The 16,237-nt window shown below is 41.2% G+C and overlaps 2 protein-coding genes across 3 annotated transcripts; one reads left to right on the top strand and one right to left on the bottom strand.

The window, feature by feature from the left end:
• The first annotated feature begins 482 nt into the window (after nt 1–482).
• Nucleotides 483–3,736, top strand: LOC130726710 (serine/threonine-protein phosphatase 7 long form homolog). Of its 2 annotated transcripts, XM_057578007.1 has the most exons (4): nt 483–799; nt 1,332–2,342; nt 2,428–3,188; nt 3,277–3,735. In XM_057578007.1, the coding sequence occupies exons 2-3, from the start codon at nt 1,337–1,339 to the stop codon at nt 2,670–2,672; spliced, it is 1,251 nt and encodes a 416-aa protein (XP_057433990.1). In that variant the 5' UTR covers nt 483–799; nt 1,332–1,336; the 3' UTR covers nt 2,673–3,188; nt 3,277–3,735. The 2 variants fall into 2 exon arrangements, with proteins under 2 accessions (XP_057433990.1, XP_057433989.1); XM_057578006.1 differs by lacking the exon at nt 483–799 and having other exon boundaries at nt 901–2,342; nt 3,277–3,736.
• A 562-nt stretch (nt 3,737–4,298) lies between these two features.
• Nucleotides 4,299–6,258, bottom strand: LOC130723879 (protein FAR1-RELATED SEQUENCE 5-like). The gene is made up of 3 exons (XM_057575023.1): nt 6,057–6,258; nt 5,629–5,783; nt 4,299–5,528 (listed from the first exon to the last, which is right to left on the bottom strand). The coding sequence occupies exons 2-3, from the start codon at nt 5,779–5,781 to the stop codon at nt 4,362–4,364; spliced, it is 1,320 nt and encodes a 439-aa protein (XP_057431006.1). The 5' UTR covers nt 5,782–5,783; nt 6,057–6,258; the 3' UTR covers nt 4,299–4,361.
• Between the last annotated feature and the right edge of the window lie 9,979 nt (nt 6,259–16,237).

Genomic DNA, 16,237 nt, shown 5'->3' with positions numbered 1-16,237 from the left:
TCATCCATGGTAACACTTTCACAACATGATTTGTTTGTTTAACAAAATAAAAACCCAGCAACGGAATGATTATGATGGATGAGAAAAAGCTTCGAACTCAACTTGACCCAATGAAACCACCCTGCAACTCAAAACAAATTACACAAGATTAGAGCAAAGTTTGCAACTTTCTGAAGTGAGCATTCAAAAAACGAAAATGGGTATCATATTTGAGAAATTACTCTGTTTTCCTCTCCTTTGTTGCGATTTGCTCCTCCTCTTGTGCTTCCTACTGAAACTGTGAACTAGATCTGCTCACGTTACCAGATCTGCTTTCTCTTTCTCGCATCTTCTCTATCGTCCTCACTTGATCCAGAGCAACCATTCCCACTTCCCCTGTCATTGAACCGCCAAACAACAACCAACCTCACCTTCCATGAACCATCAATCACCACCATCGCTTCTTCCTCAGGAGAAATTGATCCCTGGCACAAAGGGGAGTTGGGTTTGGGGCCCCCCCTATGGGGCTCCCCGCCCCACTTAAAGTGGGGAAATTACTGGAACGCCCCCCTTTAATAGAATACGGAAGACACATTTCCGTATTGAATACGGAAGTTTAATATCCGTATTATATTAGTATGTAAACCGGCAAGGGTTTATTCAAACCCATTTCAAACCCATTTCCGTATTTTGCCAAGCTCTTCTCCCCTCTTCAACCTTCGATCTCTGTCGCTCCCCTTGCTTGAACCGTGTACTTGAAAGGTTCCATCATCTCCATCAAAGCTCTTCACAACCCCATTCTCAGAATTGAAACCTAGAGGTAAGGATTTTTGGATTTTCCTCATTTAACTTGAAATTATGTTAATCATTGAACCCTAGGGTAGTCGATTGTTGCTTGTGTAGAGGTATTGTTGGCTGAAATGTCTTGAATGTGGTTTGGGTTTAGGGCCGATAGCTCATTGTCGTTAATGGCGTTTCTGGGTAAATACGGATCACAGGTTTCCGTATTGAATATGGAAAATGGTTTTCCGTATTCAGTATGGAACATGGTTTTCCGTATTGAATACGGAAAAACGTTTTCCGTATTCATCTCAGAACCAAACCCAACACTTATAATTGATTCTGGGTTCAGAATCAATTATAGAAGGTTTCCAAAGCATTTGTGAGTAGTTTCTAGATGCCATAATTGATTATTAGGAAAATAAAAGTTGATCCAAGCATGCATAATCCACAGAAGATCCGATTATCATCTATGTACTTATAAAATTCTAGGAATTTTCCATTTGCTTGCATCATGTTTCTGTCTATGGCTGAAATGGTATATATAGTGAATGTTTGCTCTGAATATATAGTGAGAATGAAGAACAGAAAGAGGTCTCATGCTTCTAGTGAGGATGTCGGGGCTACTGAGGATAGACACCGGCGGTTACATGCTTCTAGCCGGCGCGGCGATCATGCTGCAACCTCTCAGGCGGTGGAGGCTTCAGCTCCAGTTGTTTCTCCGCCGTCTCCCATGATTGAGGTTCCTCTGGTTGATTATCCGCCGTCTCCCACGGTTGAGATACCTACAGTTGTTTCTCCGCCCTCTCCCATGGTTGAGTCATCAGGCGAGGAGTCCTCAGGCGAGGAGTCCTCAGGCGAGGAGTCCTCAGGCGAGGAGTCTTCCGGCGAGGAGTCATCAGGCGAGGCCTCATCCGGCATGGGAGGATCTGACGAGGATAGTATTCCTCCGCCTACTGTTGATGCTGATGTCCTGCCGCCAGAGCAGGGGGAGCAGGGGGCACAGGGTGGCGAGGAGGACCTGATCCAGAGGTTGCCGCCGTTTCCGGGGGGGCCTGTTGAGCTATCGCTCCTCACCCATTATGCTGATCACAAGGCTCCCTGGGCGTGGCATGCACTCCTACGCACAGACGAGCGGTATGTGGACCGTCGACAGTTGAAGGTGGCCACAGCTGGGGGGAAGGTTTGGAACCTTGCTTGTGATGGTGATTCAGACAGTCACAGGCGGGTTCGAGAGTTGATTGAGCAGACGGGTCTTCATCAGCTACCATATTGCAGCTACCCGGTGACAGATGCAGGCCTTATTTTGGCCCTTGTGGAGCGATGGCATGAGGAGACTAGTAGCTTCCACATGCCGTTCGGGGAGATGACTATCACCTTGGACGACGTGTCGGCTCTTCTCCATCTCCCCATGGGGTCGAGGTTCTATACGCCTGGGAGGGGGGAGAGGGACGAGTGTGCAGCGCTCTGTGCTCAGTTGATGGGAGGATCTGTTGGTATTTATGAGGCTGAGTTTGATACGAATAGGTCCCAGACTATTCGCTTTGGGGTCTTGCAGACCCGGTATGAGGCTGCGTTGGCGGGTATGTCTTAATTATTATTGTATTGTCTTTGTATCTATTATTATTGTATTATTATAAACTATTAACTTAATTCACTTCATTGTAGAGCACCGATATGAGGACGCTGCACGGATTTGGCTGGTGAACCAGCTAGGCGCCACGCTCTTTGCTAGCAAGAGCGGAGGCTACCATACGACCGTCTACTGGATAGGGATGTTGGAGGATCTTGGTCGAGTGTGCGAGTACGCGTGGGGCGCGATTGCGCTCGCTACGCTATACGACCAGCTTAGTCGAGCGTCCAGGAGGGGGACGGCCCAGATGGGAGGTTTTACCTCGCTCCTGCTAGGATAGGTCTACGAGTACCTTTCTGACCGCGTCATTATCCGTAGGGCGGATCCGGAGTACTCGCAGGACCAGCCTAGGGCGCGGCGGTGGGCTATGTCCCGGGTCGGGCATGCAGGCCTTGATGAGAGGCGAGTCATGCTCGATGAGCTGACGATGGATGACGTTATATGGACCCCATTTGAGGACCATCGGGCTCATCGACCACGGGATCCGAGGGCCATGTATTCTGGCTACATCCGGTCGCCATTTGGCCGTGTTGTTCGACGGCATCTACCAGAGAGGGTTCTGCGCCAGTTTGGCTTCATACAGGATGTCCCTCGACACCCCTCTGAGATCCAGACGTCTGGGTCCCTTGCTGAGACCGCAGATGCTGCCTTTGCTGAGTTTGCGCCGCACCTCCGCCCTCAGGGGATCCCCGCTACATATCCGGGAGAGGCTGTGGAGGATTACATGAGGTGGTACAGCGCTGTGTCCCATCGGTTCATCATCCCTGATGATAGGAGGGAGGAGTTCAGTGCAGTGGTAAGTTTGAATTTTATTTTCCATTCAATTGTGATTTTTTGTTCATGATATTTTATTTGTATCTAATGTATCTACATTATTTTTGCAGACTGTTATGCGTCGGGCCGGGGACTTGTTGGAGCAGTCACTCGAGGTGCCAGATGCTCCTGCAGAGGGCACGCATTCCCGATCCCTCACTGAGAGGGCGCTGGATCTTATTAGATCCAATGCCTTCATTGGTACCCAGGGGGTAGCCTTTGCTGCTGTCCGAGGAGCTAGAGCTGCAGGAGGCAGAGGTCGTGGAGACAGAGCGCGTGGAGGCAGAGGCCGTGGAGGCAGAGCCCGTGGAGAGGGTGCTCCTGCAGAGGGTGCGCGTGGAGGCAGAGGCCGTGGAGGCAGAGCCCGTGGACCTAGAGGTCGTAGAGGGGCCGGTAGGGGTCGGGGCGAGTGATTGACTATATATTTGTATATTTTTTTTGTATTTTTATATTATGACATGTGACTCTTTGTATTAGGACTCTCTTTATATTAATCATGCTTTCTATTTTCACTCATTATATGCCGACTCTTGTATTGAAAAAAACCCGTATAACTACACCGTAAATAATCAAAGGCAGGATAACAGCAACAACACTGGGGTGAATAATCAAAGGCGAGCAAATACCTTGAGGGTAACTTTGGCATCTCCGAAACCATTGGGAGTGCATGATTTAATAACAGCAACAACACTCTCTACTCTCTCAACATTCGTTGTGATTGTGCCCAGCGGAGTGGCAGATTCCACCAATTGCAGGGCTGTAAGCCAAGCATTTGAATTGAAATCAGGATCGGTTTCGGTTGATCTGTCTTCGAGCGCACGCCTCAAAAATTCTTGGGTCGGAATGAGTAGTGTGTTAGGGTTGGATCTACGCCCATACATGGCAGCCTGGACGGCGCCAGCTGGCCCAGGAATGAGAGGACGAGAGCTGCTATAAGTGCTGCCTTGACGTTTGCAACGGCGGACTAATGCATCCCAGTCTTGTTCCATTGTTTTTTTTATCTTCGAAAGCAAGACATGAAGAAAAGGATGAAGAAGAATAAAGAACCCAGAGAGATTTATAGCAGAATGGTCAAAAGATTTATGGTGTTTGGTGGATAATACAAGTGTGGTTGGGGTTGGTTGGTGGTAGATAGTAATGTCAGGTTTCAAGTTCGTCATTTAGTGGATGAAAATGACAAGACTCTGATGATGGGGTGGTTGGAAATGACAGGACTCTGATGATGGGGTGGTTGTAAATGACAGGACTCTGCCCACTTGCACATATTAAACAATTGCATCCATTTCACTTCAAATTCTTCAACTGTTGCAGCATCCACCACCTCTGCCCACTTCATCATAACCAACTCAGCAAAATCATCTGTGCCAACATAGAGTTTGCACTTTGCCAAAACACACTTGTTGATGTGCCACAAGCATAATAAATGTGTAGTGTTAGGAAGGCTTTGCTTAGCAGCACTCAATAAGGCAAGATCCCTGTCAGTAACAATCACCTTAGGCAACATGGCTTGATCAGCTAATAGAGACTTCATACACTCCAGTGCCCAAACGTAGTCATCTGTGCCCTCATTAACAATGTAGCAAAAGGCTATGGAGTATGTCTTATCTGTGGAAGTCAGTCCAACAATCTCAAGCAAGGGAATTGCATATTTGTTTGTCTTGTATGTGCAATCCATAATCACTACATATGGAAATGTGTTGAACAGTTTGATAGCATTTGGATGAGCCCAAAATACATCCCTAATGACTTCCGATCCAGGCTCATGTCTTTCAAAGTGGACATACTTGTCACCGTCCAACTTCTTCAACAAGTGTTGCATTTCTGTCAATCCCCCGCGGAGGGATTTTCTTAACCTCTTGCAAACACCATAAATCTGAGATATGGTAGTCAAGTTTGAAGGATTGTTTTCCTTCAAAGTCAACAACATCTTTCTCGGTGGAACCCAACTCCTTGTCATTTTTCCCACTTGCTCCTTCTCTCCGGGTTTTAGACGACCAACAAAATTGTGCCCAAGTAGTGACCTAGCTGGTTCATGGTTGTGTATACCTTCCATCACCTTTAGCCGCCAATCTCTATCTATGCCATTTTTCCTAGGTCGTCCTTTTAGTCTAAAAGGACAACCTGTCTTTTGTGATCTCGTCCCTTCAACAAGGTCAGGGTCTCTATAAGGAACATATTTACCATGCTTCTCGCACCCCAACATGACATAAGCTTTTCTGCTTCCATTCCCACCATAATCTGACTTTGTGATCAACGTAACATATCCATTTTCAATCGCAATTCCATGAACCCAATTGATAAGATCATCACGGGTAGGGAAAATCTGTTATAATAATAAGAATTGATTACAAGGGTGATCAAGACATAATAAGAATTGATATATTACACTCTCAAAACAATGCAAAAATATGTTCAAAGAATACCTGATCAGTTGCAAATAAATGCGAGACATCTATACTTATACACGGGGGCACAAATGCTGGTGGTGGCACCTCTGTAGTGGCCTCTTCAGGTTGACCATTGTGAAATCCAGCTTCAATCAATTGTGACTCACCAAAGAAAAATGAATCTGTCATCCCTGGAAGAGAATACGGAAAGTTACATTCCATACTCAATACGGAAATATACTTTCCATACCGAATACGGATTGTTACTTTCCATACTGAATACGGAAAGTACCTTTCCATATTCAATACGGAAGATAACAATCCGTATTATATCACGACTCAGTATTGAAAAACCCATCCTTCTAACTACTTAAACTACTTAATCTAACTACTTAAACTACTTAATCTAACTACTTCCACTACTTAATCCTACAAAATAACAACAAATAAACACATAGACTTACCTCTACTACAACACTTGTTGTAGTGGTGGAGAGCTTGGGAAATGAAGGAGTGGATGGTGGTGGAGAGCTTGGGAATGAAAGTGAGGTAGGAGAGGGTGAGAGAGAGGGTGGTCTGGAGGCATTGAGGAGGTTCAGGGGGGCTGGTGAGGGGTTGGTGAAAGTTGGTGAGGGAGGAGTAATGGTGGAAAAAGGGGGAATCCTGTCAGAGTTAAATACGGAAAATACCTTTCCGTATTCATCAAAATATAATACGGAAAGTACCTTTCCGTATTCAGTTAAATTGAATACGGAAAGTACCTTTCCGTAGGGCACTTTTGGGTTTAAAAAAAAAGGGTGGGGCGCGCAGCCCCATAGGGGAGGCCCCAAACCCAACTCCCGGCACAAAGCCTCAACCAAACCCTTCACCCAATCACAACCTTCCCCTTCATAAAACCACTTCAACCCATAATCTCTGCCACAAACCTGAAGCCACCCAGCAAGCACTACCTTCAAACCAACAACCAAAAAACAACACCAACTCAAAACCTCCAACAACTGAAATCCTCCGCCACCGCAACCTAGCCACACCCAAAAACCCAGACCGAACCCAGGTCCACCTCCACCCCCAACTCCCCACAGAAATCCCCCTCCATTCCCTTCACCCAGATCGAGTCATCATCCCCTTCACCCACTCTGACCTAGGTTCGTGTGCACAGTAAAAGATTTGATTGGATTGGAAATCTGGATTGAAGCTTCAAACCAAAAAAGGGAAAGATTGAAGCTTTTATGTGGGTTTGTAAATCTAGATTCAAATCCGTGGGTTTGAAAGTCTCATCAGGATGGCGAGAACTGCATTTCGGTGGGGGTGGAGAATGGGGTTTGTGGTGGGGTTTGATTATGATGGAAGGATTGGTGAAGATGATGAAGAAGATGAGAAAAAGAAGACAGAGAATGATGTTGGTGATTCTCATCAAGTTTAGTTTTTTTTTTCTGTTTTAATTAATTAGATATTTAGTTCATTTGTTATTTTAATTTAATTTAATGATTTTTCAGCTTTAAAAAAAGGAAATTGTTAACGTCCGTCATACTTTTTTTAACGGAAAGACTAAAGTGACGGACGTTTAACACTTTGGGGGACCGCATGATGGATAAAATTCTTTCAGAGATGAATGTGAAGTCGGTGGACACTTTTAAGGACCAATGTGACCATTTACCCATACATTAATGACAAACTACAGAGAAATTTTGAGTAGAATTACGCCAAGAACTTTTAGCGTGCAATGCATGTGAGCCTATAAAAATATAAAAATGTTAAATTAAAAATACAATAAAATTTATTGAATTACAAATATATTTTAATGATGATAAATATAATCAAAATATAAAAGACTCTGACTCCTTTCATGCCTTGATGTTGGTCCCGAATTCTCCTTCTAGATTTCATATATATGTACTCTTTGATTGAGAATATTAGGAACTCTTCATATGTAGTGGGACGTTCAAATGGTTCATAGCATCTCCAACGCTGGGCTCTTAGCCCAGCTGGAGGGCTTAAGAGCCGGCTCTTATTTTTTGCCAGCGTTGGAGTTGGCCTTGAGGCTCTTAGCTACAGTGCAGGGTCTCTTGTGCAAGAGCCCCTGCTTTATGGGCTCTTAGATTAAAAATTAATATTTTCTCTCACTTGCTTCAACAGATTTCAGAGGGAAAGGAAACAGAATGAACATCAACATAACATGAACCACGATTCCAGAAATTTTATTCAACAATAAATAATTATAAAATTATAATGAAATGTTCAGAAGATTAACAAATTTATTGATTACAGAAGATGAATTTTTATACATAGAAAAAAGAAAAATAAAAAAACACAGAAGCTGAAAGGGTGTGATCTTGACTGTGTGGAAGAACAGGAGCTCCGATCCGGTCGTTTTGGCTCCGATCTGGAAGGGAAATGAGAGAAATACGATAGAAGAGTAAAGGAACTGACGAAGATCAACAAAAACTGCTTGCATGTGTGAAAAGGAAGCTCTTTTCCGACTTTTAAGGCCTTGAGCGTATGAAAGAGGGGCGGTGGCGGCTGGATCGTGGCCGGAGCGTGGCGGTTTGGGAGCGTTGGGCCCGGAGCGTAGCGGGTTGGTGGCGGTTTGTGGTATTGGCTGGAGAGAACGTGAGGGAGAGCGAGAAGAGGAGGAAGAGACAGTAAGTGGGTGAGGAAGAGGAAGAGGAGGAAGAGAGAAAGAGTGGATGATCGAACAAGGGTTTTGGGGGGCGAATCGTATGTTCGGTGGTGGTGGTGGTTGTTTGGTGGCGGTGGTGACCGATTGGGAGAGGTTCAGAAGATGAGAGAAGGAGGGAGAGGACGGCTAGGGTTTTGAGTGAAGAGGAGGTGAGGTTTGGCTTTTATAGGGGGTGACCAGCAGAGCAAGTCATCCAGCAGTTGGAGCCCCTGGTTGACCGGCTGGAGCAGGTTTTGTGGCCATTTGGGCCTTTTTTGACCGGCATGGCCGGTTTTTTCCTCTTTGGACTCCTTTAATTAGCCCAATTTTTTTTTTTTGAACTTTTAGCCCAAACATTAATATTTAATTATAGTATTAAGAAATTAAAAGGAAATAATTAAATTTAATTATTGTTTAAATTTATTTATAGTATTGCTTTAGTATTAAATTTTAAATCTAAATTGGATGAAAATAAATATTATAAATTAATGTTGCATGGTGGGACAGGGTGGGACCCTTGTAATAGTAATTTAAGAGCCCATGCATTGGAGCAAAATCTGCTTCAGACTCTTAGCAGGCTCTTAAGTCTGACGTGGCACATAAATAGTGCTGAATAGTGCTGAATAGTGTATAAGAGCTCAGATAAGAGCCCAAGGCATTGGAGTTGCTAGTTACATGGTAATGCACTAATGCCTATACAGATTAATTGGCAAAGTTGTAGTTTAGAAGGTAAGGGATTTTCTCTTTATCCAAGATCTCTTCACAAGCTTATTCCTCACCTTTTGGTGGATATTTTACTCCATCCGTTTCAAAAAGTTTGTAGTTTAAAATTGTAGCACAAAGAGTAAGAAGACAATTATTGATAGTATAATTTGACTAGATTGCCCTTATTTAATTTTATTAGTATGATGTGCAACTATTAAATTATACTTAGAGCATCTACATATCCATCATACTCACTAAAATATCTATACTTCATTTTTTACAATTTTCAATAATGTCACATCATCTACACCACTTTCCTAACTTTTTACTTCAACCCAATAACTCTTAAATGTTTCTATAGTGAGTTTTACCATCAACATCACATTTGTACATTTTATTATTTATTTTCATTTTAATGAATTATATTTGCAACTTAATTAATTATATTGATTGTAAGTGCTTGTAATAAATACAAGCTCACTTTTCAAGCTCACTAAAATATCTACACTTCATGGGAAACTGTAAAAAATGAAGTGTAGATATTTTAATGAGTATGATGGATGTAGATGCTCTTAGATAAAAAAGAAGGCGAGCTCTTCCAAGCCACTCCGGATTTTTGAGGCAGCGATGCCACCCGTATGTGGCTCTATAGGAAACCGACCTGTGTTACTTCGTGCCTTGTCAGCGTTTGACCAAGGAAAGTATTCAGTTCTCTGACTTTAGTCCCTGAACTTTACATAATTTATAAAATTGCATTTACGTAATTTACCGAAAATGAAAATAAAAAACGAAAACAAGTAAAATAAGAATAATTTGAAAACCTAAAACCCAAATCCCAAGAAATTTTATGAAACCCTAAAACCCAAATCTAACCCCAATTCAAATTCAAAAATCACAATTCCATTTAAGAACCCTAATCGGCATCACACTCTGTAACAACGGTGGAAACTCATCTCTACCGTCATTCGCCGGCGCCGGTCATAACCTTTCCGCTGTTGCCCGAAGATCGAATTGAAAGCATTCGTGTACTCCTCCCTCTATCTGCACAGAACACGATTCAGCCATACACGCTCACCACGAAGGCCACCCTTTTGCAGCACCAAGGTATTCTCTGGTTGTTTTCACTCGCTTATTTAAGTGTCTGATTGGAATTAACTGACTTGTTGTGAGGTACATTGTTCATGCATGATCATAACTAGCTTCTGGGCATTCAAATTCCATTTTTATGTTGATCTGCTACTCCAACTCATGTCCAGTGTGGTTCCATACTGTCGGATTTTTTCTTAAAAGACTGCCTTTTGGCTAAGATCCAGTGTAGTATTAGTTGTTATTAGTTTAGTACTTTGATATTACAGCTTATGATGAAAACTTATGGAAGAAAACATAGGTCAACTTTATATGCATTTGTTGACAACCTTTTGTTTGATCTGTTACTTGCTACGAAGTTGCTTATACTTAAACTGGCACCAATTTTGTGCTTGTGATAACGTTCTGAAGGGACCCTCTTGAATCAACACAGAGATCTCACCCCTCCCTGGAATTAATACTTTCTCATTTGTTGAATAGGCAATGGAGAGTTCTTCATCTTCTTCCTGTACAAGAAGGTTATCATCATCGCTTGGGGGGGAGAACTTCCTACTGTGCTTTTGTGGTGTACAAGCCACTATCAAACATTCAAATACTGAAAAGAACCCTAGGAGGAAGTTTTGGGGTTGTGGAAGATATGGCTTACCTCCCATAATACCCTGCAAATTTTTTGTGTGGTGTGATGAAATTAATCCAGGTTTGTATAGGGTTTTCAATGGATTAGTAAAGATGTACAGAGACATGAAGGAAGAGGTGGAAGACCAAAAGGGGAAAATTTTATGCTTGGAGAAAGAGTTGGAGACAACTAAGGAAACATTGGAAACAACAATGCTGGAAGTTGCTTCTCTTGAGAAGAAATTTAAAATAACAATTAATTGTGCAGTTTTTATTATTATTGCTCTAATGTTGTTGCATTTTGTTGTGCCCAGTGTGGCTTAGTTAGTTTATATGTGTTCTTTCGACCCAAACGACTGTAGTTACTATGAAGCTGATTCTCTAACACGTCTGTATTTTGTACAATGAATGAATTCTAGTTTTCATCATGTTAATTGATTGATTAAAATTGTCATGAAAACATTACAACAAAGATGTCGGATACACTGTTACTTTGCACCCTACATTTGGTGGAAAACAGATCTTAAATGGTTTGAGTCCAGAATTTTAATCTAAAAAAATGTTAGTATGTTATTTTTTTGTCAAGCCAATTTTAAACTTAATAAGAAGTCTTTGCTGCATGCTTATGCTGAAAACCATAATTTTGATCAAACTTGTATGTGGTATGCCTCAAGCTAATGTTAACACTTAACATAATGGGAAAGAACAGAATTAGAAGCTAATAAACGTAGTTTAAATAGAATCTTAAAGGTACAATTGGAAATTCAGATCAATAAGATACTGGAACATTGTATCTTCCTAAGAGTTGCCCTCTACAAGCTATTTCTGTACAAGGTGACCGAAAGATGTTAGTGAGGAATCAGATATTGAAACACGGTGAAACAACCTTCCATTGTTATTTGATAGAGTTAAAACACGGTGAAACAACCTGATTTGATCATTGTGGAGCTTGGTTACTGGCATAGACACATGAGTGGTGAGTTGGTTGTAGCTCAACAAGGAAGAAGGGTGCGAGAATGGTTGTAGGGTGGTGGTATGCGGCGGTGGAAACTACATAGAGTGTGGAGTTGAGGAGAGCGTGTAGTAATGGTGGTGATGACAGGTGAGAAGAGTGTGAAGAAGGGGTGGTGTTGACAGTTGAGGAGGGTATGAAGAAGGTGTGAGGGTGTGAAGTGGGGTAAGAAGGACAAGGTGGAATTCAAGGAACTAGCAGACCTACAGGGGCTGATAAATAATTTATGCTACACCTATGCAAGGTGCACTTGATAAGGGACCCAAGATTCGTAGCATCCTGGTCTGTTTCTTTCTCACGACCAAGGCTCGTCTTGTTCTGGTCCAGGTCGTTAAAATGAACCTCTGAGACAACGTTCTCCGAGCTGCAGCAAGCTCTCTTTATATTCAGCATCGATTTACTGCTGGTCCTCTTGTTCCTCATGACCAAGCCTCGTCCAATTCTGGTGAAGTGCACAGAATAAACACAGTGTGTGTTTGGTTTCAAATCTGGAGAGGCCAAACGTGGATCCAGAAATCCAAAAGCAACTTGCTTCTGTAAACGTGGATTGGGGCCAAACGTGGATCCTGAATGGGTTTTCCAAACACACTCACAAACGGCCTCCAAAGAGCATTTTCTACTGGAACAAGGTCCCATTGTATTTAGCTTCTTTGCGAATGCAGACTGATGAAGGATGGTTAGGGAACTGTGGATCTGAGTAGCCAAATCCTGAAAGAGCAAATAAAACATTGGAGAGGAAAAACATCAAAACTGAGAGAAATGTGAAAGGGGATTTGTGTGACAAGAAGGAGAAATGAAACCCTATTTATCGAACCTGCACTCGCATAGAAATTAACGGAATTAATGGTCAAAGTTTGGGACTTGGTTTTTTTTTTGCAAAGAACAGTTTTGGGCCAGTTCCCAATGCTTAAGCACAGTCTAGAGATGGCATCACATTAACCAAGTGAGAAAAAGAGAATTCAGAGCAACGAAAATTGTGTACAAGTCTTTATTGTTGTTTTTTTTTATGCATCGGAAAATGTATTTACAGTTGATGAAATAACAACACTATAAATAAATAAAATAAATAATTTATTCTGACTAATATATCTGTTTAGTAAAATAAATAAAATTGGGCTTGGGTAGGAAAGTTTTTATGCTGCAGTCACATTGGCAGAAAAGCAGAAATTGGGAGAAGAAGAACAAGCTGCACTTATTTAAATTGAACTCTCTTATAGGTTTATAGCTTGGTCTATGCATAAGAACATCATCAATAACAAGAATTTGTTTTAGGTTTTCCTATAAGTAACCCTTATCATTCCTATTTCCTAAGTGTAAATTTGTTAGCTGCTTGTTGATGGGAAGAAGGCTTCTGAGTGAGAGAGTGTTGAAAGAAAACATTTAAATATGTAAGTCCAAAATAAAAACACTATAAAGATGATTCATTTGAGTCTTACAAACATGTTTTCATTACAAGTCATTTACCTCAAAACCTGGATGGTTAAATAAACGTTATACCTTCAGAAATGCAAAACGTAACCTATCGAATTTCATCAAATCATTTATTCTGTTGAGTAAATTTTGTCAAGGAAAAGTATTTGAAAATATAAAAACTTTTTAACACTTCAAACAATAAAGACCAGGTGCTTGTGAACAAGGCCATGTAGTAGAAAGACCAGTGACGGATCCAGAAATGTTTGTTTGTGGGGCAATATGTCCAAAAAAAAAATCTTTGCAAAATTTTTTATAAGAATCATTTTAATCAAAAAAACAAGTGAAAAATGACAATATGGTTTGTTGGTTTACTGCTAAATGGAAGGCCAATAAAAAAATGAAAACCAAGTGATGCATAATAGCTCTTACATATATAATGGGTAGCAGCAAATTCTTCGAAAAAATTAACGATTAATGTCTTCCACCAAAGAAAAGATTTGGTGGGATATTGTGAGGGAAATTTGGAAAGGAGGAAGTTGGGGTGGGTTCATGTAATTTTCCAACTCATATGAGAAAAGACACAAATTGAACAAAAACAGAGAAATAAAAACTACAAAATGCTGGAATATTGTAACTCTCTAAAAAAGAAAAGTAAAAGAATGATCCAACGGACATTTTTACTAGAACATAAAACATAGAAACAATCACAGAATCTCTCGTAGTATGGGGGCACAACCAAATTCCTTGAAGGGGCAATATTATAGTATCCATTATATGTTGATATATTGCTTAAGATTTCCGTGGGGTCATTTGCCCCCATACTGTTGTATGTGCGCCCTTCCCTGAGAAAGACCACACAAGTTTCAAAAGACACTAAGAATAAGAATGGGTAAGTGCGAGATGAGAGAGTGATCCCTCAACTACATCTGCAAGTATAATAAGAAGGCTAAGCGATTAGCCATGCAAAATAGGTAAGGCAAGTAAAATATAGTTGCATGGCATAGTGTACTTATCTCTTAGTTATATAGCCTTGCACTGCCCCGGCACCAACAATAGGACTTTCAGGGAGATGAGAACACTTACAAGCAAAAACATCACCATAACAGGAGCACTTCATTCCAATCAAGTGTCCATAATCACAAATGACAAACCATAGTTCAAAACCACAAATTACATACCAAATCTCAACTTTCCAAAAACAAACCATTGTCACCAAATTCCAAACCAAACCATTGTCCCGAAATCACAAATAACAGTCCAAATCACAAATAACAGTCCAAATTACAGACCAAATCACAAATAACAGTCCAAACCACTGTCACAAATAACAGTCCAAACCATTGCCACAAATATTACAAACCATTACCACAACACACACACAATTGTCCATAAACAGTCACAGATCAGATTGATTCCTTGTTCTTTGGGTATTCGTTCCACCATTTGAAGGCATTTGCAATGACCTCATTGAGGCATAGGTTGTGTGGCTTGATCACCAAGTCCACAGCAAGCCGCAACCTTGTCTCATCGGACACCTACGTAAACAGAAGTACAAAATATAAGAAAAGAAATGGTCCAAAGGTAATACACACACATGGGAATATATGTATAAATTAAGCAAAAATAACAAAGGATTACAAAAATCCTATAGTTTTCAGCCCAAACACTGTCCGTCATCCAAGTAGACACCCAAACCCCGCAATCGTTCCTGTCAAGTGTCAAGGAACGCTTTAGTAAATTGCAATTAAATTGAAAAACAAAATTGACGTATGCTTATTTCTTACGATCCAGGGTCCTGCTCTCCAATGTCCTCCGGCTCAATGACATCGAACTCAGCCATGGCTGGAAAACCCGGGGGAGTGGAGAAACTTGGCAGCGCAAACAACTCGTCAAGGAAAATACCCTGCATGAGATTTTACATAAATAGAAGATCAACAAAGTGTCAAGCACATATAAACATACGTAATCATGTTGATACTTACCAATCTAATACATTTTCTCCGCCTGATCTGTCTACGGGCTGCATTTGGTAATGAGTCCAGCAAAATGATTTTCTTTGCAGTCACCTCAACCACAGCCATATACCAATGATTGTTTTGATCATTAATAGGGATGAATATTTGCAAAAAAACATGAATCCAGACTTGAGCAACAAACAATGGCATAAATTGAAAGAAAGTGTAAGTCTAAGCATGCTAGCTACAATGCAATTGTTTACCTTCCTCACTCTTGCCGGGTCTCCCATAAAGGTATCCTTGTACCATGCTGCAATGTCCTCCGTCTTGGTGTTAGACTGTTCCTGCAATGCATATTGCTATAGGAAAAAAACATGACAAATAGTTAAACATAATTTAATCTTCAAGTGTAACTAGCTTTTAACATGAATAACTAAGACAAAGGCTTACCGAAAAAACTGTGGGCAAGAACCACTTGGTCCTCATGTGGGCGAAGTCCACATCTTCGAAAGTCAGCATGTGGACAACCATGTTAATGACCTATAAATTAAAGGAAATTACGTTCGCATATCAACATACATATTGGAAGCTTAACATAGCATTTCCATAAAGAAAAAAAAGAAAAAAAATAGGCAAGCCTCACATCCTGGTCCACCCACCCTAGTGGACGGAGTGTTTTCAGTGTGTCTCTGGTGGCATAACAGAATTTGGACCTCACCAGTGTTTCCTTGCTGCAACATGAACACATTTAACTCATTAACATTCACGTACTTATATATAAGTTGTGAGAGCAATGAAAAGTCATAGTTAAATACCCATCTAATCCAGACAAGCCGCTATCCGCGAATATGCACGCAGCAACCGTAGCCTCAATTTGGTTCAGCTTCATTGTTCCTGGAGGCCTATAAATAACTGGCAGATACTGCACAACGTTTATAAATAAGTTAGATTCAATATCTCAAATATGTAAAGTATAAGAAAATGTTTTCAATATAAAAATTTAACATCCTATATGAGTGGTGTACCTGAGGTATTTCAATTCCAGAAACCGAACCAACATTAACACCATGAAGCGGGTCGAACTTAAAGTACTCTCGGGTATTAGCATCAAATTGAGTTAAAAACAGCTTCTTCCCTGTCATTTTGCACTTAAAGGGGGTTTGATCATCCAAGGCTTTCTCGCTTCGTGCAGATAGACCT

The sequence above is a fragment of the Lotus japonicus genome, chromosome 6 (assembly GCF_012489685.1).
Source record: "Lotus japonicus ecotype B-129 chromosome 6, LjGifu_v1.2".
Classification (NCBI taxonomy): domain Eukaryota; kingdom Viridiplantae; phylum Streptophyta; class Magnoliopsida; order Fabales; family Fabaceae; genus Lotus; species Lotus japonicus.
Note: the sequence above shows the minus strand (reverse complement) of the source record. Positions and strands in the feature narration are given on the sequence as shown.

What these genes read in the sequence shown, in the direction of transcription:
- LOC130726710 (XM_057578006.1), top strand. Translation starts at nt 1,274, where the DNA reads ATGTTTCTGTCTATGGCTGAAATGGTATATATAGTGAATGTTTGCTCT. An exon ending in GTATGAGGCTGCGTTGGCGG is followed by an intron (nt 2,343 to 2,427) that starts GTATGTCTTAAT and finishes ACTTCATTGTAG; the next exon opens with AGCACCGATATGAGGACGCT.
- LOC130723879 (XM_057575023.1), bottom strand. Translation starts at nt 5,781, where the DNA reads ATGACAGATTCATTTTTCTTTGGTGAGTCACAATTGATTGAAGCTGGA. An exon ending in ATTTATTTGCAACTGATCAG is followed by an intron (nt 5,529 to 5,628) that starts GTATTCTTTGAA and finishes TTATTATAACAG; the next exon opens with ATTTTCCCTACCCGTGATGA.